The sequence below is a fragment of the Canis lupus genome, chromosome 25, assembly GCF_003254725.2.
Source record: "Canis lupus dingo isolate Sandy chromosome 25, ASM325472v2, whole genome shotgun sequence".
Classification (NCBI taxonomy): Eukaryota; Metazoa; Chordata; class Mammalia; order Carnivora; family Canidae; genus Canis; species Canis lupus.
Window position 1 is genome coordinate 25,211,008 of NC_064267.1, and position 19,419 is coordinate 25,230,426.

Here is a 19,419-nt window from a genome sequence, read left to right on the forward strand (position 1 = left end):
TGACCATAGGTAAATTACTTCACTTCAGTATATTTCAGGTTTCTCATCTCCAAAATGAATACAATAATAGTACTTGCTCCAGAGAACTGTGGTGAACAATATGGGTTAATACATGTAAAGTGCTTAGACAAGTGTCTGACACATGGTAAACACTCAATAAATATTACTTATTAAGGATTACTAGCATCCTACCCCCCATCTTCCCCATGCCAGAATTACATGGGATGGGCACAAAGATGACAGAACCAGATCACATACAAAGCTGAAGCACCTGGGAGGCTCAGTTGGTTAAGCATCAGATTCTTGGTTTCGGTTCAGGTCATAATCTTACGGGTCATGGGATTAAGCTCTGCGTTGAGCTCCCAACTCAGTGGGGAGACTACTTGAAGATTCTCTTCCTCTGGGCAGCCCGGGTGGCTCAGCGGTTTAGTGCCGCCCTCAGCCCAGGGCATGATCCTGGAGACCTGGGATTGAGTCCCACGTCAGGCTCCCTGCATGGAGCCTGCTTCTCCCTTTGCCTGTGTCTCTGTCTCTCTCTCCTCTCTGTTTCTCATGACTAAATAAATAAAATCTCAAAAAAAAAAAAAAAAAAAAGATTCTCTCCCTCTGCCCCACTCATGCTCTCTCTCTCTCTCTCTCTCTCTCTTCCTCTCTCTCAAAAATCAATAAATAAATCTTTAAAAATATTTTTAAAAAATCACATACAAAGCCTATTTAGTGTTAACAAAAAATAATCAGCACTGCTAAATGTAATCACATTCTCCAAAATAACATTTTTGTGTAGGCCATAGTCATAAAGTTATAATAATTCCTGTTTTACAGTGAATACTCTTGGTGAGGTCCGATTAACATAATTTGAGAGATATAAATGGACAGACATGTGAAGCTGCTGTGTTTTTTAGAGTCCCAGGAGGATCACTTGACAATTCCTTCAATTCAGAGTCCATAACACACTAAAATAATTCATATAGTTCATTCTTCAAGAGCAATTTTCTCTTGGCTCAGCTAGCTCATAGATTCTGTGAGTATGATCTTGTAGATTTACAAAGTTCTCTCTTAAAAAGGCAACTGTAAAATCAGGTGGACACAATGTTCTCTGTCTTGTGAAAGGGTTTTTTAGAAGTGTATGCACAAGTATATTTTGAACATACGCACATTAATTTTCCAAACATCCAAGGCTCTTGGGACAGCCAGTTTCAAATATTGGCTTGGAGAATTAATTCTGTGACCTTTTGTATGGAAGTGAATAGCATTCTCAGAATCTTTTCCAAGCTCTCACCATGCATGTGATGTCAAATTCATATCCCGGCTATTTTTTTGGCATTAAATGAGAGGCATTACATAATTCTTTTAAAAAGAAGGGCTTGAAAGGAATTATTTGGCAAAGAAAAACACTGTTTGTAGAACTTCTGTCATAAATCATATCCTGAAAAACATCTGTTTATTGACATTCTTTCTTTTGTTTAAAGTACTATACAATTACCTCTTTAACAACATATGGATGAAAAAATACTGTCAACCTGGTGGGTGTGATACTGAATTTCTTCATCAAAACATTACATACAAATTAAAGATATGTTTTGACCACATCAAAAGGAAACTAAATCAAAAGACAATTAATCACATTCTACTGTTTTGGAAATGAATATCTTCTTGTGTAAGAGAGGACACTAAGTTCTCTTTCTGAGACAAGACACATAAACAGGATATGGTGTTTTTTATTTTCTCTTAAAAAGTCTTGGCTCAGTGAAGTAGTAATGTTAAAAAAAAATGACTATAATCCATGACAAACAGTTGACCTGATTAAAATGGAGGTATTGCCCATTTTTGAACAAGCATTGCCTAGAGTACAGTGGCTGTCTCAACCATTAATTAAGTATATTATATATATATATAATATATTTATATAAGTATATATATATATATATATATACACACACACACACTTTTCGGACTGCATTTTTGGCTCTTTATGAAACTGGTAAGTATCTTTATTAGTTCCTAATATTTCTGAATTTAATGTCATAAGAACAATTACCCCCTTTTTTTTTTCTTTAAGATTCATTTATTTACTTGAGAGAAGGAGCGAGAGCATGAGTGGGAGGGCAGAGAGAATCTCCAGAGGACCTTGAGCTAAGCAGAAGCCCAATGTGAGTCAGGATCCTATGACCCCAAGATTATGACCGAGCCAAAACCAAGAGTCAGATGCTCAATGGACTCTAGCACCCAGGCACTCGGAACAGTGACCACTTGACTAATTATCAGCTTTGCAATATTATCTGTAATATCATAATTGGGGTAATACATCCATTGTACTTGTTATGTAGTAGATGCCATTTTAAAACCTTACATATTTCTCAACTCATTTATTCCTTACTACAAATTTATAAGACAGGTAAACTGTATTACCCTATTTTAGAGATGAGGAAACTAAGAGGTCAACTCACCTGGCATTACAAAGCAGAGATTGGTAGAGCTTAATTTGCAATTCTGGGAGTCCAGTTCTAGATTACATACCTTAACTTGTAAGTATACTGCCTTTCAAAGGCATTAAAACATTTTTCATGAAAATGGGTTTTTTAATTAATATGACTTTTCAAATTTTGTATTTATATAATGTAAGAAATGATATATTTCATTCAGTATTATTACATTTAAAATAAAAGATAGATAAGTGATTCTTCCAAAAAAAATCAGAGAAATGTAATTAAATTTTAGAAAATATAAGGAGTTTCTTCATGGATTTTATATATTTTCTCAAGTGATTTGGCATTTTATTAAGATTCTATATTGATCAAAAAACTCAGGAGAGATTAGATTATTGAAGCACTAGAAGGAAGATTGTAACTAATGTTCTAATCTGGAATTTTGTTGTCATCTGGTTTTAGAGATGATTTTAAAGAATATCAACCCATCACTAGTGGAATCTTAGTATTGTTGATGGTTCCTTCAAGAAGCTGATGTAAGCTAAGGACCTCTTCAGAAAAATATGCATAATCACTCACATGCAAAATTCTCCTTATAACATGTACTTTATGATACTGTAAATCGATTGCCCCTGAATGAACAACATTTTAAAAAGCATCTGTTGATAAGCTTGCTTTTCCTATTAAAAATTAACGTTCAAAAAATAAACACATATTGTATAAGTAAGCTTTAATTCTTTTCACAACTGAATTTCAAAGAGTGATTATATTTAGTTTAAATAAAAGTTGAAATTGTTTTATGATCTTTGACAAGTCACTGTGCATAGCATTTCTGATATAAAATTTCTTCCTGTTATTTGGTTTTTAATGCAATAATGCTCCTGTAATATAAATAGTAAAGTTGGATATATTAGTAAGTATTAATAGTAGTAGTAAAGTAAGTAGTAGATAATATTAAGCTGCCTCTGATGTGTTTGCATTATCTTGTGATGAGGATTTTGCCATCCTCACTTTACAAGTGACAAAATGGAGACTTAAGTTGATAACTTGCAAGCATCATACAGTGGTAATTTAAGGATTCTGGAAAATATCAGCACTAATACTTTTTGAGGGATTTTGTTTTCTTTTGAGGAAAATGCAGATAACAACTTTACTGTCTATTATATGCGTGGCACTATGCTGGGTGATTATTATACATTATTTCAGGCTCAAAGTAATTAGCATTTTCACTATCATGCATATAAGAAAAATGAGCCTTTCACAAGTAGAGACTTGCCCAAATCACAGCTGGTAAATTGTAGAGCCTAAATCTGACTTGGAAAACACAGTGGTCCATGGTCCGCTGTGCATTTTGGTACACATCTTGCTGGGCGGTGCCAAGACTGTAAGTCCCAAGCTATTTTTTATCTGAGTCATTTCTCAGAGATGTTTATGGAACTGTTAGTTTTGAGAGATGAGATAATGTTGTTCTTCTGAACAAAAAGAAGGTTTGCTTATAGTTTGCTATAAAGGCAGTGGATTCCCCAAACTCAATGTTCCACAGCTGTGACGCAGATCCCCAGTGTATGTTACATCCATCAGGGCCTGATGCATTGTTCCAATGAAACTGGAGGGCATGGAAGAAGTTAGGCAAATTCACTGATGCTTGTGTTGCTTGTTTACAGTAAGTAATACATTCCTTCATCTCTGACCCAGAGTCTTGTATCTTCTGTTAGCATCCATAAAATAAATGAGGCTGATTTTATAAGTAGAGTAAAATGAAATCCCAACTTAGACAATCTAAAAGTCATGTGTCTAGCTCCAAAGCCATAACTTGAAATAGACTGCACTTAAAAATTATGAATATAATTCAAAATATTTTAAAGGTTATTAATATAATTCTAAGTTCAAACACTACAGAAAGTATTATAAAAAACAGTCGTATTTTTGCCCTACCCATTCTACCTCCAATTCAGTTCTAGCATCTCAGAGGCAGCCTTCTTTAGACACTTGTCTAAGATTTACAGTCATGTATCTCAATTGCTATTATATTATGTTTGATTTTTTAAGTTTGCAAAATTGCCTGTTAATTTCCTACAAGGAAAATGTTTCTTTTATACCACACTCCATGTACTTAACTCTCCTGTAACACTCAAAATTTAGTCACATAAATATTTACAGTTAAATTAATATTCAGCATTTACATGTTACGAATAAGTAATTACTGTTTGTGGTTAAGCATAATAGTTTGCTGTAATTATAACTCTCATGTAGCATTTTGTTTTCACTAATAGTACTAATAATTGTTTCATTTTCAGAGTCAACAAATTCCTACCAGAGCCACAAATTCAACAAACGCCCTTTCAGAGCTACAAAGTCCCTCTCAATGATCAATACAGCAGGTAATCTATCAATTCCTTGTTTTTCATGGACACCTCTTTATTTTTCTGTTCTTTCTTTCTAATAAGATATTAAACCTCTGTTTTGATGTTCTTATTTTCATATTCTTTCTCCTCTATTTCTTTGTATCTTGATTCTGCTTCTTGGGAGATGTCTTTACTTCATCTTCCAAATATTCTACTGATTCTTTTTTTTTTTCTTACTTTGGTTTACTATTTGCTTCTGTTATGCTCTGAATGATTTCTTTTGTTCTTTTCTTATTTTGCACATGCAGTTGTCTCATCTGTCCAGAGATTTTTTTTTTTATGGTCTCTTCTCTCTGCATTTTCTCAAGTCAATCCTTTTCTCTTTCGTGAATTTTTTCCTCTTTTTTCTTCATTTCTGCTTCTTTTTTGGTTGTTGATATTATAGAATGTTCTTGAATGTCTGATTTTATTTAAGAATGAGGCAAGAAAAACTATTTGGAATGCAGTTAGTAGCAGATGGTTCACTGAGTAATGGTTTTAACTGTAGGATAATAACACTGCTGTCAGATTTTTCCTTGGTGGTTCCTCAATTGTCAGTATCTGTAGATCTTTTCCCAGAGGTATACTCTTCTGACTGCTACTGCTCAATGGAAGAAGTTGAGGACTGGTTTTCTGCAGTTTAGGGAAAACAAGGGTTTCACCACACAGTATGCAAACCTCATGTAATCACCATTTTCTTAGTAAAATGATGCATGACAGATGCCAGCTGTGCCGGGAGCCACTACTCCTGAAGCTTGTGGTACAACCTCTTCCAGATTTTCTGTCCTTTTTTCTGCTCATTTCAGAAGGCAAAAAAAGTACATGGACAAGAAAATCAGGAATAGAAAGCTCAGTCTTGTTTCTATAAATTTTAAATCAATTATTGTCCCTTTCTTTTCCAGCTCCCACTTTCTGAAGTCCTAGCAGCCTTAAATTTCTAAAAGATTGAGGATATTATTTTCTTACTTCTGAGTTCCCCTGCTGTAGCTTGGATTTCAGCTGTGCCTGTTAAATCAGTTTTCACAAGTGCATTCATTTTCCAGCGTCCTAAAATATGTCATCATCACTCATCGGTCACTGTCTTCTTTCCCATTACTTTCATCCCTTGTGTGCTAATGCCATTTTTATTCATTATTCAGCTTATTTCTTTGTTTTAGGAGGTTTAAGAAGGAAATATGGATAAATGGATAGGTTCAATAGTCAGGTTTGCCAGGACAGTCTTTAAACAAGCAGGAAAGCCAGGTCCCTCATGAAACATCACAAATGTTCCTTTGTAAATTGAATGAGATTTTTTTCTAAAACAACTTTTGTTAACAAGAAACTGTTTACCATTTGAAGATTTTAAAGTTCTATGAGATTTCTAAGAACAACTCACAAAAAAATGAATTTAGTTTGATTAAGTGAACCAGACTATAACAAACAAAAGCTAGGAGCTGAGACACATCCTCTGTTTCATCTGAACTCATACTGAAAAACAAAGATGAAATTCAGAATCATTCCATAACTTTTCTCAAAAATATTCAAAGATACATAAGCAATTCATAATGCATGGCACCATTTTCCAAATCCAGTAAGACTTGATATAAACAATGAAATATCCATAATCTATTCATAAACTATTCATAATGTTTTAAGATAATCATTTTATTTTAGAATATTTTTCAGATGTGACACAAATCAATAAATATATCCTCTCAAGTTATTTATTGAATTTACACCTTTTTGATATTTAGTAAACAAAGTTGAATGAGCTCTAAAGTTCAACAGTCAGGAAATTTCAATATTAGTGTTTATATTTTGGTATTATTGTTATGTTTTGGTACTAGTTTTTAAAAGATACATAGTCTTCTTAGAAAAGCATAATATATAACTAAAATGTAAATGGGATCTTTTCTAAAGAATGACCAAAGAAGCCCAAGGAGAGAAAAAAAATAGAAATACCTGAAAAATAACTTATGGAAAATGAATCCCAGACAAGGAAATTCAAATATTCCTCCACTTACAAATATTTAAAGGAAGTATGCATTCATAAAAATATAATCACAGTGTATGAATCAGGTCTCATTCAATTTGTCTTTAAACTGTCCACCAATTTGGCTGATATTTAGAAACTAAGCCATTTGTTTAAAAAAGTGGATTTTCGGGATCCCTGGGTGGCCAGCGGTTTGGCGCCTGCCTTTGGCCCAGGGCGCGGTCCTGGAGACCTGGGATCGAATCCCACGTCGGGCTCTCGGTGCATGGAGCCTGCTTCTCCCTCTGCCTATGTCCCTGCCTCTCTCTCTCTCTCTCTGTGACTGTCATAAATAAATAAAAATGTTTAAAAAAAATAAAAAATAAAATAAAAAATAAAAATAAATAAATAAATAAATAAGTGGATTTTCAAAAAATTATTCATACAGTTCCTAGATCTGGAACTTGGGTCTATTATTGGTTATTAGACATATTTGGTAAATGGTATATTATAAGAACTCAGGTGGAACAGTAAAAACACTCAAAAATCTCAAAATACTCATTAAAAAAATCACAGTATTTCACTGAAATCAGGAATTTGTCTGTGACTCACCTTATTGAATAAAGAACATTACCATTCTTGAAAATTCTTAACAATTTATTATCTGTAGTAACTTCATGAAAGTTGGCACCCTTTTCGTTGGCAAAGAACAAATCAGGTTTCCAAATGGAGTCCAACATGGAAGGGTCTAGGTCTAAAGAGTCATCAGGATATTCACTATATGCAAGGCGAGGATCATTCCATTTCTGACGCAGAAAGATATTCACTCTGTAATCCTGTGATAAAAGAAAGGGGGAAATCTGCTTTAAAAAGTTTAGAATTTTACGTGCTATTCTCTGGTGCCTTTGAATTTCAGCAAAAGCCACTGACATCTTTATGCTTTTCATACCCTACAATCCTCACTCATTACTACTGACAAGAATCATTTTAGTTACAAGGCTTTGCCCACATTTTTAGTGATATATATGTCTCTAAAGAAAAGGTCACAGAAGAGTACAATTTTATTATGCTTATATTATGCCATTTCATGAAAATTTCACTTTCCTTGTTTGTCAGAATAAAATGTTGGGTTGCTATTAGTTGAAGTAAAATCTCTTCAGCTTTGCATTTATTTCTAGAACCATTTATCTTAGTAGATATCCAACAGAATCCAGAATGCATTTAATGAAATTTTCTTGAAAGCTATCTATTTTATAAAAGTGATTATATATACTTCTTTACAATGAAAACACATTTCCTCATGTTTAATATAGCATGTCAGTTCCATGAAACAGATGACTTAAAAAAATAAAAGGTGATTTTGAAATAATTAAAGACTAATAAAGGAACATTATTACCAGTAATCCTTTAAGAAGATTTAGCTAAAGAGTTTTCCCAATTAGACTATTCATAGTCAAACTAAAAAGGGAAGAGTCAAGATTTCAATCAAATTCTTGCTCACAATTTCTTGACTAACGTATATAATGACATAGATTCATAGTTGGGTGTACGTGTGGGTTTTGTACATAGTATATGAATATAAGCATTACCTATGACTGTATAAATACAATTTTCCCCTTAGATTTTCAAAATGAGTGAATAAATTAAACATGCAGACTTCATTATAAGCATGAATAAAGTGAATATTTTAGGAAGATTTTATTTCTATGGAAAATACTCAAGGCTGGACATACTCAAAGAAACTGAACAACAATTTTCATCTATTTTTTATTCCTTGAAAACCAAATTACCAGTTAACAGAATATAATGACCAACCAATCACAAAGAATGTTTCCATAGTATCAGGTCTGGTAGACTGCTTCTCTTGCAGGGAGGTCAAATTCAGAGCAGTGAATGTTACAAATCTACATGTTGCCTTGATTACTATTTATGCACTGAGATCCTTATCTTTTTTTTAAAGATTTATTTATTTATTTATGATAGACAGAAAGAGGGGGGCGGAGCAGAGACACAGGCAGAGGGAGAAGCAGGCTCCACGCCAGGAGCCCCATGTGGGACTTGACCCTGGGGCTCCAGGATCGTGCCTTGGGCCAAAGGCAGGCACCAAACTGCTGAGCCACCCAGGGATCCCCAGATCCTTATCTTCTAACTGTAACTGAGATTACATACCAGACAACATTTTTTTTCTGCTTGCTTAGGTGCCCCATGTATCTTCCAAAGTGACAATGGAACAGAGTTCACTTCAGCTTTTTACCACAAAGTTCACGATAATGTGGATATCTCACCAGCCACAAGGATCTGCAGAACCTGTAAATGGGGATGTGTGAACAAGCTTCTACCAGCCAGACAGGTCAGCCTCTCTGAGCCTAGAGTTCAGAATGCCAAGAAGCATAGCTCCGTGGTTGGTGGCCAGTTCTTGCATTCCTTACTGATCTGTGCTGTAGGCCTAACTACCACCAAAGGGATAGATGACTCTCTCTACCTTAACTATAGGAGAAGATGGAAGCAACTCCAGTTATAATGATGCCTGCCAGGAAACATAACTGACAAGTAAGGAATTTCCTTTGGATTGATTCTTAAGATATTATGTATATAATTGAGAACATTCTGCAAGTGTTGACCACTGTGAGGTTGAAATAAAAGTACTTTTAAGCTGCAACATATGTAATAAAATTTGGTTGAACCTCCTTATCCTATGCTATTGGTTTAATGTAAACTTTATAGACAGAATGTCAGATCTTCCAGGAATACTTTTTGCTCCAGGAATGAGCTAAAAAACAAAAACAAAAACAAAAACTACCCAGGTACCTTTCAGTTTCTGTTTCTAAATCATACAAGGCAGAAATCAACTATCACCTGTCACCAAGGCCAAATGTTATCTTATATCCATTGAGCTCTTTCTGTGAATAACGAGAATTATCTTTGCTTACTAACACATTTAGGTCTTTGGTTTAGGGCCAAAGTCCAAAGGAAAACTCAAAAATGACCATATCCTAAAAACCTAGACACTTAGGTTTTAACAGTTCTCACAGTTTGGGTTTTGGTCTGCCTGCAAATGAACATTGTGCTGGGAAGTTTCCCTATTAAACAACCAAATTCAGCATTTTGAAAATAAATTTTTAGAGCTAATTCCTCATAGCCAATGTGTCCCATTTACACTAGGCAACCAATATTATTTGTGAGTCCTGATCATTTGTGAAAATGTGCAAAGAAAAGGGTAAATAAAATGACATAGACAATACCACCTAAAAGAAGTCCTTGTAACTTGATTTGAAATAACTTGCCTATACTAAAAGGCCATGAATTAAAGCAGGAAACAGTTTTGTAAAATAGATAATGGATGTGTATGCAGCACATTACAAAAAATATAAAATAGACTTATTAAAGCCAGTTTAAAATGTAATCATTTCTTGACTATACATAAAATAGAGACTAATATTTTTATTAAAGGAAAGTTCCCTATTCACCTGGGCTATGCTCCTATAAGGGTGAAAATTTAGAAAGGTTATATGTAGTAAAAAAAAAAAAAAAAAAAAAAGACAATAATAAATGTGAGATAAGATATATGAAAATGAAATAAATAATTATATTTCACATTTCTAAAATCTAGACTTGTATTGAACTCATTCATAAGTCTTATAAGGCAACTGAATTGACTTTTATATGGAATCATAAAATTTTAGGACAGAAACATTTAATGATTCTTTTACCCACAAACTCCTTTTGCAGTAAAGCCTTCAAAAGGTAATCTTATTTTTTCATCATTTTTTCACATTACAAAATAAACTGATTTGTAAGTATATGTTATGCCATATATCATATTGTACAGTAACAGTAATGAAATATAGCTATTATTTCATAATATAGAAAGACTAATTTTGACATTTCAGAAGTCAAAATTTATTGTTATTATTAAAACAGAATGATACATTTTATTCTAATTACTTTAAATTAGTTTTGTAAGACAATATTTTGTTGACAGAGTAAAGTTATATATCATGTTTGGTTTTGAAAGTAAGTATCCAAAAAAAAAAAGTAAATATCCATTACTATGTAGTTTAAGTTCCATCTTTTTGGCACACTGTAAATAATAGACCTTATATTTGAAGTTTTTACATTGTGAGTGCAAAAAAATAATAATTCAATTAGCCAACTTTCATAATGATTCTAATACTAGACTCAGAAGTAAGTCTTCTTGGGATCAAATCTCAGCTCTTCAAGTGAGACAGCTTTCCAATCTCCCTATGTCTTGTTTTTTTCTTCTGTAAAATAGGGATAGTATAATAGTACTTCCTTTCATGGGGGTACTGTGAACATTGGATTGATCCACACAAAGCACTTAGAACTACACTCATTAAATATTAGCTTTTAGATCCTCAAAATTAAAATTCATATCAAATGGAAATTTGGTTGTACTTTCTGTTTATAAATTCATTTTTTAAATAATGGAGCATTTTGATATGCCATGTAAGAATTTGGGACAGATAATTGTAATGTTGAACCTGATGAATAATATCTTATGGAAAATTTTCAAGCCAGTATGATAAACTTATTATTAACTTTTTGTAATGACTTTTGCGTTTCAACATTTATGTATTTTTGTATTTCTGGTCTTAATCCAACTGCCCCTCTTCCCCTTCTCACTATAGAATGGGTTTGCTTTATAAAGCCCTTTTCCATAATGGTGAAGATAGTTGCTTATATTTCACTTTGTGCCAGATGTTATACTAGTTGCTTCATGGATTATTCCTCATAGCAAATTCATGAGGTAGGTGTTATTATTTACCCAGGTTTACAGATGTGGACTATGGGACGAAGATAGGCCAAGTAACTTCAACATGATTACAAAGCTAATAGGTGGCAGAGTTGTAATCAAGACCCATCAATTCTGGTTTCAGGGTTTTAAAAGATAGATACATTGCTAGTAGATCACCTACTGCCACATATCACCAGTCATTATTGCTTTGTATGCAAAACAAATGTTTGTAAACTAATGCAAAGATTCTAGGTTTATATGGTTTATGTTTGTAAGGTTTTTTTTTTTCTTTTTTGTTTTTTGTAAGGAATTTGGGGGTTTACTGATCAACATGCTTACTGACGGGAAATTATACACCTTATGCCTAAATGTTATCCAGTTAAATCTAATAGATGCCAGGTTGCCATTTCTTCATAATAGGTATCCTGGGGAAAGACCAAATTTAGTAAAAATCACAGCCCAATGTAGCTCCTAAAATGACATAGAATATAATATTCATCTTTAGCTATATAGGGAGTATAGGATTGCTAGAATCTAACTAAAATGACTGATTAAGAAAAAACTATGGAAAAACAATCATCTAATGTTAATAAAAGTTGTTAAGTGCTTCTCATCCCTCTAGTCTATAATCTAGTTAAATTTGAAGTTTCCTAGTGCTTTCAGGTCATTTCCAATCCAGCAGACATCTCCCACTTCTTCCTTTTCTCCCTGCCTTCTTACTTGTTTCTGCCCTGTCCTCTCTTTGCTTCTGTTTCTTTCTGTCTCTGTGTCTGTCTCTCTTTCTCTTCCACCCATTCCCCCACTTCAATACATGTGCACATGCACTGCCTCTGTAGAACTAGCTGCCACATTTCAATACCGGTGATGTATGCAAGTGGTTTTCAACTGTGTCATTACAGAGTAAAGGAAGCAGGTCTCTACAACACTATCACTATTGGTATCTTGATGCCTTTTTCTTTTCTTTTTCTTTTCTTTTCTTTTCTTTTCTTTTCTTTTCTTTCTTTCTTTTCTTTTCTTTATCCTACACATTTAATGTAGCTGAAATTATATTGCACATGTCTTTTTACATCTTTCATTTTCATTTAATGAATTTTATGCATTTTCTGGTATTCTTAATTATCATTCTATTATATCAATAGCTATCTGATGCATCTTTCTTTCTTCTTTCTTTCTTCTTTCTTTCTTTCTTTCTTTCTTTCTCTCTTTCTTTTAGATTTTTATTTAAATTCCAGTTAGTTAGCATAGGTTGTAATATTAGGTGTACAATATAGTGATTCAACACTTCCATACAACACCCAGTGCTCATCATCAGTGCTCTCCTTAATGCCCATCACCTCCTTCATCCATTTCCCACCTACCTCCCCCATGGTAACCATCAGTTTGTTCTCTGTAGTAAGAGTCTGTTTCTCGTTTTGCTTTTCTCTCTTTATTACCCTCCCTTTTCTCCTTTGCTTTGTTGACACATTTTTTCTTATATAAATAATTTATCATTTGGTTTATTAGGGTCTAGCCCATATGGAATCATGCAACTGGCAAAAAAAATGTGATTTGTTTATTATAATTAGAAATATTTTTGCATCATGTCTCAGTAAATTTAAGCAAAAATTAGGCATATAAAGTATTCTTGAAAATGAACATGCTAGGCATATTTTCAGAAGATAATATTTCTAAAAAAATACTTTATTTATGAAAATAATCATCACAAAATAGCACAAAAATAAATATTATCACCAAGTAGAGTATTTTTTCTAAATAACCTGAATGCCAAATGATTATAAACATTTTCATCTAATATTTTTATAGCAGAAACTATCACTGCCTTTCTTATTTATAAAATGACTTAATAAAAATGGTTTTACAAATTCAACATTTAGGATACTAATCTTTTGAGGTTTTTCAGGTTAAATAATTCAGTTTCAATTATTGTTTTTAAAATTGTTGATGATGTTGATGCTGTTATTAGGAAATGGTATTTAACCTTATTAAACTATTAGAAATTTAATTGAAAGTTATGTGATTTTTAATTTGCTATGAATTTTGCCATGTTACATCATTCTTCAATTACTTCCTGTAAAAGTAGAGTATATATGCTTAATGGCACTTGCATATATTTGAGCACAAGATGGATAATTTATTTTTCCTAAAAATTCAATAGAATTTATTTAAATTAAAAATATTAAAAGACCAATGTTAATCACAAATTTATTTAGATTCATGTGACAAATGTTTGTCATATATTGCCAACCTGGAATTTAGTTAAGTGCTGATGATACAATATTGAGAGATGATCTCTGCTGTCAAATTATTCATTATATTGTGGAAGATAGATTGTTTTTTTTTTTTTTTTTTTTTTTATTTATTTATGATAGTCACAGAGAGAGAGAGAGAGGCAGAGACACAGGCAGAGGGAGAAGCAGGCTCCATGCAGGGAGCCCGATGTGGGATTCGATCCCGGGTCTCCAGGATCGCGCCCTGGGCCAAAGGCAGGCGCCAAACCGCTGCGCCACCCAGGGATCCCTGTGGAAGATAGATTGAAAACAGACAGCTATCTTTCCACATTATAAGTGCTGTGTTGGAGGCACACACAGCATGCTATGGAAACATAAGGTTAAGTATAGCTAATAGGGACAAAGGTGGAAGAATCAGAGAAGGTTTTCTGAGGAAAATCTAATTGGGCTTGGTCTTCAAAAGAAAAAAGAAAAAAAACAGTTACGAGGCAAACATTGGGAACATAATAAAATGTGTCCTGTATTTTGACACAAAATCCATAATCACTGTGTTTTTGTATGATTAATACAGGAATTTGGCTGAATTTTAATATTATAATTTATTTTTTTATTCGCTATCTATTGAGCACCTTCTGTGTAGCAGGCAATGTGTGGAGGGTTATAAAGTTGAATTATGCATAATGCCTGTCACCTCCAGGCGAACAGTCTAGAGGAAAGAGAATGGAACACAACATGAATAAAAGCAGAGGATATGGAAGGAATATATCATGAAAATAAGAACTAAGAACTTTACTGATTTTTACCTGGTGTTAGTCTTCTTTAAAAAAAATAAAATAGAATGAAGAGTATGAGAAAACAAGACTTGATGGATGAGAAATATAGACATAGATATGAATATAGGTGAAAAACTTATTTATAAAGGACTTATATTTCCAATATAATGGTAGACTGACACATAGAGGGCCTTTCTCCTGCACATTATTTTCTGGATAAAAGAAAAAAATATATATATATTAAAAATTTGCTGTCTTACAAGAAAATGAAGGTATTCTTAAAGACAAAAATGGTAACAAAAATAAGAGTGAGCAAAAGCTAAAGTGAAAGCAGTGGTGGTAAGTAAATACAAATGCCTAGATTGGTAAATCAAGTTTTAAACCACCACAAGATGGAAAAAGTGAACCTGTGACTAAGGATTCCTTAATTAGACCCTCAAGAATATCATAGATAGTTTATAACTACAAAAATAATTTACTACAGACAAAAGAAAGTAGACATGAGCAGATGGGGACTTCAATGGAAATTCCTCGTCAAAAATACAAGATAAACAGGTAAAATGTATTTAAAGAAATAAAAGAAAAATTCTGCAATTGAAGCTGATCATGACCAAGAATATTTGAAAAATAATAAAATAAAAATACAATTGTTGAAATTAATGACTTAATGGATATGTTAAAGCATACAAGAAATATCTGAATAAAGAATTTGATGGGCACTGAGGGGGGTACTTGATGGAAGAGCACTAGGTGTTATACTATATGTTGGCAAATTGAACTCCAATAATATATATATAATATATATAAGCATATATTTAAAAAATATATATATATATATATATATAAAGAATTTGACCAAATTATAGAGCTGGAAAAATGTCCCAGGCATAAATAGTGGGAGAAAAGGAAAGAGAAAATGAATGTTTTTTTTTTTTTTCTAAAGGGTTAAGAGACTTTCAAGATAAAATAGGAAAGTCTAAAGTAATCTACATCTAACTGAGGTCCCAAAAGGATGAAATATAATAGTGAAAGCCAACAGAGAAAATGACAATAATTTTGCAGAACAGACAAAAGAAGCCAATCCAAAGATAAAGGGAACTCAAACATCCTGATAACGGCAAATAAAAAAGTCAATATGAAGACATTATGTATGAAAACTGTAGAATATCAAAGGCAAAGAAAATGTGTTTAAAAGAATCATCTTTCTACTGACAAACATCACATTTTATTTACCCATGCATCAAAATAAATGGAGTAATAATACATGCTGCAACCTGGATAAGTCTTGCAAATATTATGCTTAAATAGCCAGTCACAAAAGATCCTGTATTGTAGGATTCCATATAAAATGTCCACATTAGACAAACCTATGGGAACAGAAAGTAAATTAGTAGTTGGAGAGAGATGGGGAAGGACTGCTGAAGTATACATGGTTTCTTTTGGGGCGATAAATGTTCAAAAATGGTTGTGGTGATGGTTATAAAGATCATTTAATTATAGACTTAAAAGGATTAATTGTATGATATGCATATAGTACATATATAATTACCTTTAAAAAATATTTATTTATTTAAGTGGGATGGGGGAGAGGCAGAGGGAGAGAGAGAGAATCTCCAGATTCCCTTGTTAGCGTGGAACCCAATGTGGGGCTTGATGTCATGACCCATGAGACCCCTGAGCCAAAACCAAGAGTTGGATGATTACCCTACTGAGCCACCAGGTGCCCCTATAATTACTTTTATGGGAAAATATTGAGACTGGTGGCAGACTTGGCATCAATAATGAAACCCAGAATATAGTGGGTTAACATGCTCAAAATATTAAGACAATATTATAGTTAATTTGCTTAGTGTACTCAGTAATAATGTTTCCAAGTTGAAAGTTAAAGTCATTAAAGAAAAATAGTTTTCTCTTGAACATTTATAAAATGGACTTTTAATTAATGCACTTCAGAAGGACAGAATTAAAAAAAAACCCACATAATGCTGTTCTTAAATGCAAACAGAAATGAAGAATAAGAAACTGGTGAACTTTGATATAAATTTGATTAGACTTCCATATAAAAAAATGCTATGAATGCATAATTTATGGGGTTGAAATGAACTGAAATACAGAAAAACCAATATATGCTATGACAGATTACATCAGATATGTAGAAATAAATCTTTAAAACTTTGAAAGACTTCTATCTAGAACATTTTTCTAATTTCTCAAAAACTTAAGTAAATAATTAAATAGGGGGAGATGCCATGATTATGCAAAGAAAGAGTAAGTGTTATAAAGGTAACAATTATTTACAAACTAGTTACTAGAGTCAATGTCATTTTTGTGAAACAAAACACTTTTTGGGGGGAAGAAATTGATGAGCTCATTCCATATAACCTCTATAGAATACCACTGAAGATGTAGGGTAGTCAAGGCACTCTTATAGAACAAGAAAAAAGTAGAAGAACTTCCTGTAATAGGTATTTAAAATGATTATCAAGCTGTAAAACATTATGGTTGGTGCAAAGACAAACTAGCTAATGAGACAAAATGAGGAGTCTAAAAACAATTTTATTTAATACATAAAGGAAGTAGCATTTCAGATTAGTGGTGCACACATGGATTACTTAATAAATGATTTTGCTTATTACAAAATGGGTAAATTCTTTCACAACAATAACACTCAAAAAAGCCAGTTTGGATGAATTAAATGCTCAAATAAGATGGGTTAAAAAAATAGAAAAAAACATAACAGAGTATTATAACCTTGAGGTAGGGCATATTTTTTTTAAAAGACAATAGTAATGATCATAAAATAAAGATGAACACATTCTATGATGCCAAAGTAAGAAATTCTACTCATTAAAAGGTCCCTTAAGGATAATGAAAAGCCAACCCATACTGGAAGTAGATATTTGCCACACAGGTAAAACTGACAACTCGCTGTTGCCAAACTATAAAGGATCTCATACTAACCATCAAGAAAAAGACAAAAAACTGAGTAGAAAAGTAGTCAAAAGACACATTTCACTGGTAAAGAACACAAATGTCCAAGAAATATGTGAAAAACATTTCAGATTCACTGATAAGCAAAGAAGTGCAAAATTAAGACATTATTAAGATACCATTTATACCCATAGGCTTGTTAAAAATAAAACGTTCAATGATATCAGAATTTGACATGAATTTGGAGAAAAGTGATACCATATACATTACCATTGAAAGTATTAAAAAGCAGAAAAGATTGACATTGTACTGTAAATTAGATTTGTAAATACTCGAGAGACCAATATCTTATTCTAAGTATAATTCTTTTTTTTAAAGAATTTATTTATTTATTCATGAGAGACGAGAGAGAGAGAGAGAGGCAGAGACACAGGCAGAGGGAGAAGCAGGCTCCAAGCAGGGAGCCTGATTCGGGACTTGATTCCAGGACTCCAGGGTCACAGCCTGGGCTGAAGGCAGGCACTAAACCACTGAGCAATCCAGGGATCCCCAGTTCTAAATGTAATTCTTAAAGAAACTCTTGCAGGTGCACACCAGAAGACCTAACACAAAAATATTTATAGTAGGACTGTTAGCTATAGTAAAAAACAAAACAAAACTGGGAACCAACCCAAATATCCATTGGCAGGAAAATGGATAATAAATTATGATATGTCAACAAAATTAGATATTACATAGCAGTGACATAAGTTGATGCTATGATTTACAATAATGAGGATAAATCTTAGCAATGTTAAATTTAGTGAAAACAAAGAAAGTGTCATAAATACGCTATGGCATTTTACCATTGTTTTGGTAAAACTCAAAATCAGACAATCTCTTTCTCTCTCTCTCCATCTATTTATCTGTCAAAACTGTGAGGGCAAACAAGGGAAGAATTAGAAACACAAAATTCATGATTGTGATTACCTAGGTAGATACTTGGGGAATGGGTTTAGGGTGGATTATACAGGTATGTCTAATATTGGTAGTGTTTTTGTTCTGAAGTTAGGTGGTGGTTTCAATAGTTTTTGTTTTATTAAACTATATAACTTGTCACTTATATATATTGCTTATGTAATTATATACCAAAATATTGATATCTGAAGATGAAATGAATCATTGGAAATGCTTATTGGAACTGTCTATTCATTTATGGGAAATACACTACACATTGCAATGTTTTGCCATTGATATACTTTTGGTAATATATATTTTAATTTTAGCACATCTTATTAATATATTTTTATTGAACCTCTTATACGTTGTGGCGGGTGGAGTGATTGCCCAAAGATATACACATCATAATCCCCAGAATGTGCTTCTAATTTAGCAAAAGATATTTTGCAGATGTGATTATGAACCTAGAAATGTAGTTGCCTAGGTGGGGCCAATGCCATTACAAGGATCTTTATAAGTGCAAGAGAAGCAGAGTCAGCATCAGAGTAATGTCATATGTGACTGACGTGGGTTACCATAAAGGAAGAGGGCGATGAGCCAAAGAATATGGGCAGCCTCTAGAAGCTGTACAAGGCAAGGAAATGGATTCACTCCTAGAGGTCCCCAAAGGAGCATAGCTCTGCTGACACCCTGATTTTTGCTCTGTAAAACCCTTTTGTACCTCTAACCTTCAGAATTGTAGCAGAATGCATTGGTGTTGCTAATCCACTAATTTGGTAACACTTTCTTAAAACAGCAATAAAAAGCCCTGACATATATTTCCAGATTGATCTGCATGCATTATCATTCTCATGTTTTGAAGAAGTTTCTAGAACAATGGAATTTTTTTAGCCAATCAACTTAAGAAGATAGGCCATTTCAGGAAAAAAAAAAAATCACTGAATTCCTAACCAAATGGAAGAATAATCCAGAATTCTTCATCTTCTCAGGAGTTCTAGTGAGAGACCCTGGATAATTTAAAAATGATCAGA

General features: G+C 32.9%; 1 protein-coding gene across 7 annotated transcripts in view; it reads right to left on the reverse strand.

The window, feature by feature from the left end:
• The window catches only part of GLRA3 (glycine receptor alpha 3), a 207,616-nt gene that overhangs the window by 96,749 nt on the left and 91,448 nt on the right, over positions 1-19,419 (reverse strand). For all 7 annotated transcript variants that reach the window (XM_049101298.1, XM_049101299.1, XM_025462876.3 and 4 more), the window contains one exon: positions 7,374-7,597. In XM_049101298.1, the coding sequence (XP_048957255.1) occupies positions 7,374-7,597 (224 nt within the window). The remainder of the gene's footprint in view (positions 1-7,373; positions 7,598-19,419) is intronic.